This window comes from Ictidomys tridecemlineatus, chromosome 3 (assembly GCF_052094955.1).
Source record: "Ictidomys tridecemlineatus isolate mIctTri1 chromosome 3, mIctTri1.hap1, whole genome shotgun sequence".
Taxonomy (NCBI): domain Eukaryota; kingdom Metazoa; phylum Chordata; class Mammalia; order Rodentia; family Sciuridae; genus Ictidomys; species Ictidomys tridecemlineatus.
In genome coordinates, this window is record NC_135479.1 from 127,391,367 (window position 1) to 127,404,284 (window position 12,918).

At 31.7% G+C, this 12,918-nt stretch overlaps 1 protein-coding gene across 2 annotated transcripts in view; it reads right to left on the bottom strand.

Annotated features, from left to right (window-relative positions):
• Positions 1–12,918, bottom strand: part of Pros1 (protein S) — an 89,620-nt gene that overhangs the window by 28,783 nt on the left and 47,919 nt on the right. For both annotated transcript variants that reach the window (XM_021734208.3, XM_005336756.3), the window contains exons 4-8: positions 9,528–9,614; positions 6,329–6,451; positions 6,100–6,231; positions 2,975–3,100; positions 286–407 (exon numbers count right to left, since the gene is read on the bottom strand). In XM_021734208.3, coding sequence (XP_021589883.2) covers positions 286–407; positions 2,975–3,100; positions 6,100–6,231; positions 6,329–6,451; positions 9,528–9,614 — 590 coding nt within the window. The remainder of the gene's footprint in view (positions 1–285; positions 408–2,974; positions 3,101–6,099; positions 6,232–6,328; positions 6,452–9,527; positions 9,615–12,918) is intronic.

The window sequence follows — 12,918 nt, forward strand, 5'->3', positions numbered from 1 at the left end:
TAATCTTAACTTTTCTTAGTTTTTTAAGTATGCATACAGTTTGAACTTTGTAAATGCACAGGCTACACTCTAAGTGCCCCTTTTTTAATGTAGCCACTAAAATTCCCAATTTTTATGACTTACATGATCACAATGAGCTAACAGATTGTGACTTACAGCCTGCTTAGATCTACAATTATTACTGAACATCTGTATTTTGCTGACTTACCTCAGTTATATGGAAATAAGTGCTTGGCTCTCTCATTTTAGTAAAGAGATAAGAAGTTTAGCATTGTAAATGTTTACCTCACAACTCTTCTGATCGTGGGCAAGTTTGAATCCTTTCTTCCCATCACAATAGCAAGAGTAGCTGCCAGGGTAATTGATACAAAGTTGAGCACACATGTTCTCAGAGCATTCATCTATATCTAGGGTAAAAAAAGAACACAAACCTTACAATTTCCTAAATGACCAATCCAACAGGCAGATTTTAGTATGAGATAATCAATGACAACAGATCTTTAGAGAAAGAAATTCCTGTGACATCAAGTCTTAAAACACTGGGTCTGGAAATTTAAATGAGTTATAAGTGTAAGGTTTACTTGTGCACTTGAAACAACAAATCTAGTAATTAGTAACTAATAATAGTGTAACAATTATACAAATTTCCTGATTTTGAATTTGAAGAAAAAAATTATTGAGGGTCTCAACTGTCTTATCTGATTATATGAATGATCTTGAGATTAGCTCCCAATTCTTTGCTTTGAAGAAAAGAAAGGAGAAGAAAGGGAATGGAGGTGAAGATAGGGAAGCAAAGGTAAGACAGAAGAGAGAACAGTAAGAAAAGAAAAAAATGCCATTTAACTAACTGCACATTAAAGCAATAGGGATTAAATGACAGTATCAAGAACATTTGACTACTCATAATATAATAATTAATAGGAGCAATACATTTAAGCACATACCTTTATTTCTTCTTATCTTTTTTTAAAAAAAATTAACATTGCTATGATATTATCTCACATATTGTGTGGTTTTTGGTCTGGTCCCTAACCTCAGTGACATTTTGGAAAAAATCATTGTTGAAATTTGTAATATTGTGCTTAAACTAAAGTTCACTTCAAGGCTGGCTACATAAAAATCCTTAATATTTTCATTGGGTACAAAATTCTCAAATTCAGTGTATCATTTAAGTTCTCATAAAAGGCTTCACAGTGGATCCACAAAATTAGTGTTCCCTCTAATTGTGTATTATATGATTAACTTTACATATATGAATCATTATTTACAAATCATTCCTTTTAAGAAAGTATCTCTCATTCATTGACTAATGCAATTATGTAGGTGTTGAAGTAGGCTAAAAATAAACCTTGAAATTCCTAAGGTGTACCACAGTAATTATTATCTGAAGTGAAGCATAAGAATGGTGTATGTAATGATGGGAGTGTTTTGGTGAGTGAGTACATGAGGAGGTAGGACACTGAAATTTTAAGAGAAGCATATTTGTTGAAAAAAGTCTATTCTAAAATTATTATTTATTTAGGTAACTAATAAGAGGGATATTTTTGTTCAGTATTACAAAATTTATGTTTGGAGTGATAAAAACATTTTGGAAACAGTGGTGACGAGTACACAACAATGTGAATGTAACTAATGTCACTGAAATAAAAACTTTAAAAAGTGGTTACAAGGAGCTTGGTACCGTGGTGCATGCCTGTAAATCCCAGCAATTTAAGATACTGAGCCAGAAAGATAACAAGTTTGAGGCCAGCTTTAGCAATTTAAGCAAGGCCTAAGCAATTTAGCCACACTATATCTCAAAAAAATGTGTGTGGGGGGTGGAGGGATGGGGATGTAGCTCTGTGGTAAAGCACCCCTGGGTTTAATTCCAATCCCCCCATAAAAGTGGTTAAAAAGAAATATTATATATAATATTATATAAACATTATATATAATATTATATATAATATTTCTTTATATATAATATTTATAAATATAATATTATATATGCTATTTCTTTTTAACCACACACATATATATATATATATATAGAGAGAGAGAGAGATAGAGAGAAAAAGAGAGATCTTGCTCCCTCCCCCCAATATACATTACACAATTGAAAAATTATTTTTTATTTGATCGGTTTTATCCATGATATTAAATTCATCTTAAAATTTTAAATATTTTGAAGGAAGGTGTGAAATTATTTGTTTATCATGATAAAATTTAAAAAACCTCTAATATATATATATATATATATTTTATTAGTTGTTCAAAACATTACAAAGTTCGTGACATATCATATTTCATACATTTGATTCAAGCGGGTTATGAACTCCCATTTTTACCCTATATACATAATGCAGAAGCTACCTAAGGCACACATGGCAAGACCTGTACAGACAAAGGAGGGAGAAGCAACTCGCAGGGGCTAGCTCAAATCCATGGACAATGACATTACTGATCAATATTTCTCAACTTTCTAGAGCTAGGGTCTCATTTATTTATGATAATAGAGCTACATTATGTTCCACTTAGAATTAATGACTTATATATGCCTGAAAGCTTGGAATAAAACCTAAGGTTTTTAACCAGTGTCACTGTTTCAGTCTCATTGTAAAAATCATCCAACTGTTTAAAGGCACTTTAAACTTCTGTCTCTCTTTTGTATACATGCGTTTTTGCTTTCATTTATCTTCAAATATTATTTAAGTGATGTTAAAATATGTTTATCTTGCTTTTATTGTACATGGAGGTCTCCAACTCATATGTAGTTTTAAGAGCCAAATAGAGTGCATCATATTAAAACTAAAGACCATGCATCTTAGATAATTTTATTCTGGGAAGAAAGCCAATGATCACTAAATTGACCAAGCTAAATTAAAAAGTAAATAATAGGAGTGCTACTGTCAAATAAAACCAGTGCTATTGAATATCAGCTCAGGATTCAAGTCCACCCTCTCCACCAGCAGCCTTGATACCACCACCATTCTACCTTCACAAGATGCTGATTTAGGACTGTATCTGTAACCTTCAGGGCATTCACATTCAAAGTCTCCTGGGAGGTTCTTGCACACAGCTGTGCCACAAACATTTGGCTTCAAGGAACATTCATCCACATCTATAAATTAAAACAATAAATTAAAAATAAAAAACATTTTTCCAATAGCAGAATATACCAAAAAACAACCCTCAATTTGTGTTTCCTGAATCTAATTTATACAATGAGATCACAGACTAACTTTGGAACAACAAAATATTAAATCAATCATCACATGTTAACTCACTAAATATGGTTTGTTTATATAAATTCATAAGAAATTTGATTGATATTTGACATATTTCTTTATCATTACATAAAAATAAAGAGGGATTTAGTTGGGCTGGGGATGTGGCTCAAGCGGTAACGTGCTCACCTGGCATTTGCCAGGCACTAGGTTTGATCCTCAGCACCACATAAAAATAAAATAATGATGTTGTGTCTACCGAAAACTGAAAAATAAATATTAAAAAAAATACACACTCTTTCTCTCTCTCTCTTAAAAAAAAGAGGGATTTAGTCATTTTCTTACCTTCCAGGTTAAGGTATAAAAATAAATAAATAAATAAATAAGAGACTCAACTATTTCTTAATAGTTTTCACGGATACGTCTAAATACAAGTTTCTGAGACATGGTCTTGAAAGTATCTTCATTTCTTAGTATCACAAATATAAAATATGAGACTGCTTATCTGTTTTAGCTTCTTGGGAAATAGACAACTAATCTGTTCACTATAATTGTTGCCTGAAGTATTCAACAATGAATCACATTTAAAATGTGATTGAGGGAGGTCTCAAAGTATTCATAAAGCTGCTGTTAATCTAATACAAATTTTAGTGTCAAATTAATATTCCAAAAATTTCAGATGCATTTATTATATTACATGGTAAAGTAGGAGATAAAATATGGACTGTAACTAGTTACTAGATAAGTTTTTACTTAGGAGGAAAATGAAACAAGTGACAGAAAACGTCTGATGGAGATGTAAGTATTAGTGAAATTTTCTCACCTGTACTTATTGGAGAAAGACAAATTCAAAATTGAAAATGTATTTTATATTCTAAAAATTGTAAGGATTTTTTTTCCAAAGAAGAATAATTAAAACTTCAGACTTTATTTAAAATAATTGCACAAAAAAAATGGAATCAATACCTTGTGGTAAGGGAATTTTTCTATATTTGACTATATCAATGTCAATATTCTGAGTGTGACATTGTACTATAATACTAAAGATGTTACCAATGATAGAAATTGGCTAAAAGATACCTGTGATCTCTATTATTTCTTACAACTTAATGTGAAACTTTAACTACTTTTAAATAAAATTCTAAAGAAGAATTAAAGTTCATATCTTTAAAAAAAGCAAAAACATACAAGTAAAATTGTTTTGTTTGAGTATTACTGAAAGGAAACACAGATCAATTGAATTTAGGTTATAATACTCAGCTTTTATGATTTTACACTGAGTTTTATTTTTTCACGCTTAGGCAATTACTGGCAAGTTGATCCCAAGCATTTCCACATCTTGGCAAATGTTCCACTGAAATAGTTTTATACATATTTTTCTAAAAGCTCAGTACTCTACTATGAATGTATCATGGGATAAGGACTATGTAAGTGAAAAATATAAAAACATATGTTCTGGTCAACAGAGACATTCTTATTTTTTAAAGGAGTTTTTATAAGTATGTGTGTGTTTGTGTGTGTGTATGTGTATGTGTGTGTGTGTGTGTGTTAATTCAGTGGATACGAATTAAATACATTTTAATTTTAAAAAGTCACAAGTTATTTAAAAGAACAGTCTAGTATTTATAGGTATAAATAGGAGTGGGTCCTATTTATACAACGAGCATGGTTTCTAGAAATTATGATGGTTTTCTAATTATTCTAATTACCTGAATTTTCTCATCTAGGCAGATAAGACATATGTTCACAAATTGGATAATGGTCTAGAAGAAATTGTTAGTAAACACAGTTTACTTCAGAATAATATAACTAGACTTTAAATAATATAGCAAACTGGAAAATCTAAATACTATGATGTAGTGATGGACAAATCATTTCTTGAACATGAATCCCATGTAGGAATTTACCAAAATTGATATGAATAGGGGGTTGATCAAGAAAACTTCACATTTTATTTTACTGAAATTTTTTATTCTAAGAAGGAAGAGTAGGAGGAAGAGGAGAAAAAGAAGAAGAACGAGAAAGCATAATAAGAAGAGGGGAAAAATTGTATTAAATGTTTCTAGTTTCTACAGATAAAATCTGGTTCCAGGCTGGGAAATTTTGGTTTTACTTAATCACATACCTAGCACAAATTAAAGCAGTTTAATGGAAGTTACAGTATACAAGAGAAAAAAGTTAAAATTTGGGGAACAGAGAAACGTGAAGAAAAACAAAACAAATATAGTAGTGAAATGTCTTGTTATAAAGCTACACTGAGAGTGATCATGTAAGTCTGAAGGAAAAAACAAATTAGGAACAATAATGTCCTTTTAAGTAGGAAAAGAGAAAGAAAACCAGATCTTCATCATTTCCAAAACCACAAATGAGGTGCAAAATAAAGGGTTTATTCTGGAAATCTTTAGAGTTACATTGGTTTATATCTCAGAAATATGGAAAAGGAATAATAAAATTCAATGAAAGAGGTTATTAAGGATGGTCGTGGAAGTCTTTTTTTATAGTTTTTATCTTTTTGAAATAAAGGGAGTAATATTAGGTAATATTTGAAAACAAAGGATACAAAATGCTTTTTACAAAGTCTGAAGCATGCAAAGATCTGCCCGGAAACCTCACTTTATAATAATTTTTTTTCTATTTTGATTTATAATAAAATTATTGAAATATGCATGCATACATGAGCACTCACACAATGAGAAAATGAAAATATTCCTGTTATCAGTATTGTAAACTAAAAGGTAATCCAATAGTATCACCAGGCTTCATGGTGTATAAAATTGTACATATACTATAAACACAATGAGAGCATTTTCCAAGAATTTCCTGAGGAAATTCCTCTAGTTAAATGTTGTTCTTACACAGTAAATAAATTTTTATTCTATTTTCTTACTCTTACCTTTACAGTCTTTTTTATTTGAAAGTAATATAAAACCACTTCTACAGGAACAGTGGTAACTTCCAGGTGTATTATCACAAATCTGGCTGCAACCTCCATTTACATTTGAGGCATCTTTGCATTCATTTATATCTACAAAGGAAAAATAAATTATTTTTCAAATAATATGACCTGTAGAGAACTTTTCATGTGTCCAAATCAGATGAGCTAGATTGGAAATTATACATACCAAAATCACACTTTTCTCCTTGCCAGCCTGATTTGCAAATGCAAGTGAATTCAGCTTGGCCATCTTTGCAGCTCTCATATCCTTCTTCATTACAAGGCAGAGGATTGCACTGGTCTGGAATAGCTGAAGGAAATAGACACCTATTTAATTTTTATTTCATGCCATAGTGAAATTAATTTGCCTTTCAATAGAATTTTTTTATATGAAGCTTATAACTAATGAAAAAATATGACTCCTTCCTTCAAATAATGCTTTTTCAAAAAAGTGAGCCCATTATACAAACATTTATAAGTATTTTATGAAAGAACACTACTATCATATTGCAAGTATGTATTATATTTTATAACTATAATGTAGATTTTTTAAAAAACATATTGCCTTTTTTGATTCTAAAAACAATTCCATGAGTAAAGCAGACCAAAGAAACCTCTCTCAGTAGCAATGGGAAATAAGAACTTGGGACTTCCTATTTGGGCCACAATAGAATAAAAGGACTCAGTTTATCTTCATGCCTTCAATAAGTAATCTCATGAAAATATATAAAATAATGGTTTCCAAGCATTGCAGAAAACTGATTCCTAAGGGAAAGTAAATTAAAAAATAAAACTATATTCCTGTCTGGAGATGTCTGCATGCAACAGTGCAGGAGTCAATTAGAGCACTGGTCTCCCCAGGTGGAGAAGACAAATACTAAAGTTTGGGAAGGTCAAAGTAGAACTGAGAGTGGGGATACATGGAGAGAGAGGGGCAGAGACTGACTCCAGAGATCTAGGGTCCTCAGCTGAATAATGACTTGCACAGGACAATTTCCAGAGCTCACATAGGGTTAGATGTGGTTCATTTTAGACTAGCCAGACATTAAAAATCTCAAGACATATATATATAAGGAATCAGGTAGAAACCTCACAAGGTTGATAATCCTCTTATTAGGGTTAAATTACTGTTATGTTTAAGGCTTCTTCCAGGATGCCTTAATCAATCTTAAAATCAAGCTACAAAAGATTTGTTTTTAACTTACTCTAAGTTACTTAGCTGAGTGTCAGACCCAAATCAAAGACTATTTGGAACAAGACAACAGAACCCAGAACTAAACAAATGAACTTATTTCTTCTTTCTTGGCAATTATGGTACCTTGCTCCTTGTTGTCCAAAATCTAAAACCTGTTGTTCCACATATTTGACCAGTTCTATTAATTTATGGAAGAAGAGTAAATCTGATCCTATTATTCCATATTAACCCTAACTGGAAATCCCAAATCCCTTTTCCTATTGCTACTAGGAATAGTATAGTTTGTTCTGTACAATATACAATCAAAAATTACTAGTCGTTCAAAGAAACAAGAAAATATACCCTGTAATCGAAAGAAAAATTCACTGATGAAAAATATCTAGGAATGAGAGACATTATAAAAAGCAGAAAAATAAGTCAACATAACTATTATAAATGCATGCTATATGTTCTAGTAGTAAACATAAGCATGATAAAGCTATATAATAGAGTCATACAGGACTTAGAGACATGTAAAGTACAATATATGAAATGAAAAATAAATGAGATAGGTTAAAAGTAAATTATACTTAGCAGAAGAAAAAAAGAATAAATTTCAAGACACAGATATTATCCAAAATGAAAACAAATAAAAACAACAAAAATAAAAACCAAAAACCCAGAGTAGCAGTAACTTGTCAACCAACATCAAGTGATCTAACATATGTGCTGTTAAAGTTCTAGGACAAAAAGAGAGAGGCATGGAAAAGAAAAAAAAAGAGTAAATATTGATAAATAACTTTGGTAAATTAATTTTCCAAATTTGATGAAAAACTATGAACCCAGAGATCAAAGAAGCTCAACAAAGCCCAAGTCAAATAAGCTTAAAAATAGATTTCAATTTAAATTAAAACCAGTGACAAAAAGAAATCTTAAAAAGATCAGACTATTATGTTAAGTATAAATGGTCTGTGGTCTAACACTTCCCTAAAAGACAGACTGTCAGATTAGATTAAATAGCAAGAGCCAAAAGACATTCACTTAAAATAGATTTTTACTTTTATCACAATAATAAGTTAAAAGTTACTGAATGGAAAAATAAACCATGAAAAGATTAATCAAAAGATAACCCGAGTGACTATGTTAACATAAGATAATGTTGATTTTAGAATAAGAAATATTAGCAGCGAAAATACATGTTAAAAATTGTAAGACAAAAAATGTATTAAAAAGTATTATAGTGCTGTTTTATATTTTCTTCATAAAATATCATAGCAAATTTTCACTATCTTAAATGACGTGCCCATTTCTTTCTTTATTTATTTGAGGTCTCTCTCTCTGCCATCATTAGACAGTGCAATGGTCCCTTGTTTCCTACACATCTTAACACCTGTTTCTCAATTCTTTGTAGTTATTTGTACAAGTTCTTCCCATCTTTCCAATACATTCCCCTTAGCCAGAGTAAATGTTTGTTTATAAATCCATAATTAAACAATCTAACTAAAACCTAATTAATTCCAGAATTTTTAAAAATTCTCATAAAACCAAGGTATTTTGAAAAATAGTAGTAAATTAGATATTAGTTTAATGATAATAGTTTGTTATCAAACCATTATTTTCCAAGCCTTTAGTAAATAGAAAAAAGAAAAAAGATGAAGTATGAACTAAATACATGTGATCAGGCAAACTGTTCAACCTATGTAATGACAACCACTTTACACTAGAGAAAATGAAAATAAATGTCTAAATCAATGCCAATGCTGCAAGTAAAATATCCACTGAAAAACTTCCCAATTTACATCTTGCATTTTTTCTCTTGGACCCTCAGTTGGAAAATTGGCAAATGAGAAAAATATTGTCAATTAAAATTATCACTAGGCTTTAAGCAAACTTCAGAGGTTATTTTCATCCACATAACATTTTTCACATTTATAATATTGATGCCCCAAAGTTCAAAGAGTAAATATGACTACTTTGATCTATCAATCAACTATGACATTTGGTCCATACTACATGATTGTGCAACAACAGCTAAACTAAAGCTGCTAAGAATAAAATTCCTAAAGTCAATGACCTAGCCCTTATTAAACAAGAACTTATTTGAGGGCTCATTTGTTGATTTTTGAACATCAGTTTATATTAACATGATAATTATCTGCAGGGTTTATATTTTGCTTTGTTTTGTTTTGGGAATCCATGGTAGAGTGCTTACCATTGATACAGCTCCTTAGGTCAGGGTAAGCATTAGATGATTGACGTGCAGCAGTGAGCAATCCAGCTCGGAAGGAGCCAAGACAAGCTGTAGAAAAAAACAAATATAATCTTAGAGCAGCCACACTTAGTTGATTTGCAATCATGGTAGAAATTATTCTAAGAGTAAGATGTTTATGCTTTTATGGATCACAAGATTTAGTATTCAAAATATCAACCTTAAATGTTTTCATCTATTTTTTTCTGTCAAAGTTGAGTAGAACATATTGATTAAACCAAAAGACTGTTTATAAGATTTAAGTAGTATATTAGCTTTAAGTTTCTACATTGTAAACAAGAGGAAAGGCACAGTACATTGTTATGCTGCATGGTTCATGTATAAAATATTCCCACTTTCCCTGAGAAACAGATATCTAAAATATACTTTGATGAACACTGAATATTAAAACATTATAGGATACTATATAAGTGAGTTGAATAAAAACCAACTCAAATGCATAACCTCTAAATTGTAAATGGTCTAAGAATATATAAGAACATTTATAATATGGGGAAAAATATTTGGATGCATTTTTAAATTCAAAGTTATTCTGGTTGTTCTTCATTGAGGAGTATTAGAGGTGAAAAAGTAATCAAGTTGCCACTGAAGAAAATGGGTCTGGCATATTCTTGATGTCTCCTCTCCACTTGAGGGGATGAACTACTACTGTTTAAGCTGAATCAGGGAGGCAGAATTCTATAACAAGGTTTTTTTAAAAAATAATTTTTGTACTTGTAGATGGACAGAATGCCTTTATTTTATCTGTTAATTTTTATGTGGTGCTGAGGATCAAACCCAGTGCCTCACGCATGCTAGGTAAGCGCTCTACCATGAGCTACAGCCCCAACCCTATAACAAGGCTTTTATTACCAAAGTTTACTGATTGAGAAATTTGTTTTTGCTTCTTGTGGGAGATTATTCTGTGCTGATGCATTTTTTTTACAGCTATTCATCAAAACATTGTATGACGTAATGGATGTAATTTAGTTCAATTCCTCCATAACATCTGAAATTTCTCTTTTGTTAGTATTAAATGAATATCATCAACTACCCTACCAACAAAAAGATTCAAACTCATTCTTTCACTTGATAAACAATCCATTTCAAAATTTATGTTATTAACATCATGATTTAATTCAGTTTAAAAGTTGAAATCCAGGACACTGAGCATTTCTTCTATGCTGTATCTGCTTTCAGGAATATTTGAAAACAAATCTTACTGACATGTTCCCTTTAGGTACTTTGAGGATCAGGATCCACTGACCATGAAGTTTTTCTTAAAAGGTTCCTGTCAGTCCAGTCCTAAGACAGCACTGCTGATAAATACAGGTTTTCTAAGTCTTTGAGAAAGATGTTCAGAAGAGATAGAAAGTCTGCAGAATGATTTAAAAGGACTATCAGCTCTCACAAACTCAGCTTCTTTGTTATCAACTTCCTTCATTATTACCAAGACTGCTGCTTCTGTGTGTTCTTCCTATTCAATTCTTGCTACATTCCTATGCCAGCTGGGTGATTTCTAACTGCATCTTTCCATCATTATCCTATGATATTTTATACCTGAGATAACATTTTTCCAAAATACCTTTTTGCTTGTATTACAATTGTTTTTGCCATGTAGATAAGTTGGGTTTTGCTCAGATTGTTGAATTTCTGGTTTATATCTTCTACCAAAAACTAACCATATCCCCATACTTGTATAGGTTCTCCTTTTGACCTCATTTATATTCATAATCACTTCACTAGTCCTTCAAACTGTTTGAATCCTTCCTTCAGAAGAAGTTTTATTGGACCAATTGCAAAGTGAATAAAATCTCGGGAAACATCTGGAATGTCCGATTATAGCTTCCTGTCTTACACAAGGTAGTATGAAATTAATTTCCTAGTTTCTGACTGGAAGATATTTCTGACACTTGGCACATCATGCTGTGGTTGAGATATCCAGCCTTCACTATGTCAAGTGATAACACTCTTATTGGACAGCCATTTGAATTTTTAATTTCATTATGACTGAAGATATGTTCATTACAAACCATTAAGGGAATCCAAAAGACATGGTAGTTAATTTGTATCTTGCTGCACTGTCCTGCTAGAATAACTTACAAATTTTTGTGCCAAAATTTCCATTGTTGTTTAACTTTTGTTTTCAAAGGGGTCCAGGTGTAACTCTGTCAATAAAGCATTACCATTTCTGGGAATCATGGGTGTTATAATTAAGTCAACAGGAATTAGTGTTTCTGGTTGCTGAAGGTAACCTCTAATGTTACATAGAGACTAAAACAATATTTGTATAATTGCTTAATATCACAAAGCAGGCATACTTCATTCCTTTTGTTCTGACTACCACTCTGTGAAGTTAAATAGAGCAACCTGACATTTATTGCTAGTAAACTATGAAAAAATAGCTGAGAAAACAAAAATAAAACACTTAGGGACTTTAACTAGGGGTTATTTAATGCCAAAAATATACTTCCTAATAGCCACTGAAGGCATTTTATACATCACTGCATTGTTCAGATAGTCAATAACTTACTACAAAAGATGGTGCTTTGATTATCTTTTGTTGAACAACAAATCATCTCCCAAATGAGGAGCTTAAATGATCAGTATTTTGCTCATGATTTGTGAATCAACTATTTGAAAAGGGTTTTAGAGGCTGTTTTTGGAAGATCTGCAGCACATGGAGGCAGTCATGGCAGTTGGAACTGGGTGAAAAGCCTTTTCAAGATGGTTATTTAGGGGCTGGGGATGTGGCTCAAGCGGTAGTGCGCTCGCCTGGCATGCGTGCGGCCCAGGGTTCGATCCTCAGCACCACATACAAACAAAGATGTTGTGTCCGCCGATAACTAAAAAATAAATATTAAAATTTTCTCTCTCCCTCTCTCACTCTCTCTTAAAAAAAATGGTTATTTACTCTTGTGTCAGACAACTTGTGCTCCTCAGCACTTTCTCTCCATCTGCTATATCATGTGTCAGGGCCTCTCCTCATTGTTGACTTTCTTTTAGCATGCTGGTCTCAAAGTCCCACTTCTTTCATGATGGCTAGCTTTCAAGAAGGAGAATGCAGAAACTGCTAGGTCATTGTACTCACTTTTACTAAGGGGCATTGTACTCACTTGTACTATATTCTATTGATCAAAGCCATCCTAGGGTCCATCCAAGGAGTAAAGGGTGGGGAGATGAAATATACTTCTTGATAAGGAGGTGGCCAAAGACATTTCAGATGAATGTGTAGAATGGGAGAGATTTTTGCATCATCTTTGAAAAATTCAATTCATCACACAGAGATTTAATGGCTTATTTGAAGTCAGTATGCATTTAAGTTTCCTATTGCTGTTATGAAAAATCATCACGA